This window comes from Austrofundulus limnaeus, unplaced genomic scaffold (assembly GCF_001266775.1).
Source record: "Austrofundulus limnaeus strain Quisiro unplaced genomic scaffold, Austrofundulus_limnaeus-1.0 Scaffold514, whole genome shotgun sequence".
NCBI lineage: Eukaryota > Metazoa > Chordata > Actinopteri > Cyprinodontiformes > Rivulidae > Austrofundulus > Austrofundulus limnaeus.
In genome coordinates, this window is record NW_013952916.1 from 44,013 (window position 1) to 45,324 (window position 1,312).

A 1,312-nucleotide genomic window follows, 5' to 3' on the forward strand; every position below is an offset into this window, starting at 1 on the left:
GTGTGTGTGTGTGTGTGTGTGTGTGTGTGTGTGTGTGTGTGTGTGTGTGTGCTCACGCTGGAGTTATAATAAGCCAGAGAAGCAAATGGGCATATTTATATCTCCTCTGATAAACAGACAGGCAGCAGCTCCAGCAAACATGGAGGCTGAAAATAAATGAAACATTTGGAGACTGCTGGGAACTTTGGGATGGGGGGGGGGGCTCTGAAGACTGAAGACTCACCGAAGACGATCAGCTCACACAGAACCTGTAAGCTTTGAGCTCAGCTCTTGAATAAACTGGAAACTACACAAAGAAGGCGAGACATTTAGGAGCTCCAAGGTGAAAAAGGCAAGGAAACATGCCAGGCTCAGGAGGAGCAGAGTGAGTGAAACAGCTGCATGTTTCTGAAAATACTTTTATATTTTAAACATACAATGTTTTAACATTGACTGTTCAGGACATGTGTGCTAATGATAGATTTCAAGTTTATTAAAAATAATGTGTTTTTCCAGCTCAAAAACCAATATAATTTACAGCATGACCTGTTGGACAAAGAAAATTTGAGGTCAAAGGTCATCTTAAACTCATCACAAGCTGTCACTTTTATTAATTTAATTCCAAAAAGCAAAAATCTTTTGACAAAACACCAAAAGTTAAAGCAGCAGCAGCTCTAGCCTGTATTTTCCTTCTTCTAACCTTTGTAGAAAAGTCCATGTTTTGAAGCTGAACAAAACAAAAAGTTGCTACGTGCAGAGTCACAGCTAAATACAGCACTGTGTCACATGGAGAAACTAGATCTTGTTGTGCAGGGCGTGCATGTGAAAGTCTCAGTGTGTCTCTTGTTTGGAAGCTCGAAGGGAGAAGATTTCTCCACCGCCATCCTGAAGCAGAAACACAGACCCAACAGACTGATTGTGGATGAAGCCCTCAATGAAGACAGCAGCATTGTCAGCCTGTCACAGGTGTGTGTGTCTGTGTGTGAGGTGTGGTTGCAGTCAGCAGTAGAGGTGGACGTATCAGTCTTCAGTCATATGAATAAGTTTGGGCAGGCTTGTTAATTTTCCTGATTTACCTTTATAAATCATTGATTGTTTGGATTAAAAATATCAGTTAAATATATCATATAGGGGACAAACACAGTGACATTTGAGTAGTGAAATGAAGTTTATATGATTTACAGAAAGTGTGCAATAACTGGTTAAACAAAATTAGGCAGGTGCATAAATTTGGGCACTGTTTTCATTTTATTGATTTCAAAACCTTTAGAACTAATAATTGAATTCAAATTTGGTTTGTTAAGTTCAGTGACTCTTGACCTCCATACACAGG

General features: G+C 39.6%; 1 protein-coding gene across 1 annotated transcript in view; it reads left to right on the top strand.

Annotated features, from left to right (window-relative positions):
• The first annotated feature begins 199 nt into the window (after positions 1–199).
• zgc:136908 overlaps positions 200–1,312 on the top strand; it is a 33,791-nt gene continuing 32,678 nt past the window's right edge. Inside the window, exons 1-2 of the mRNA XM_014025988.1 lie at positions 200–364; positions 834–945. Of these exons, the coding sequence (XP_013881442.1) occupies positions 342–364; positions 834–945 (135 nt within the window). The 5' untranslated portion in view covers positions 200–341. The remainder of the gene's footprint in view (positions 365–833; positions 946–1,312) is intronic.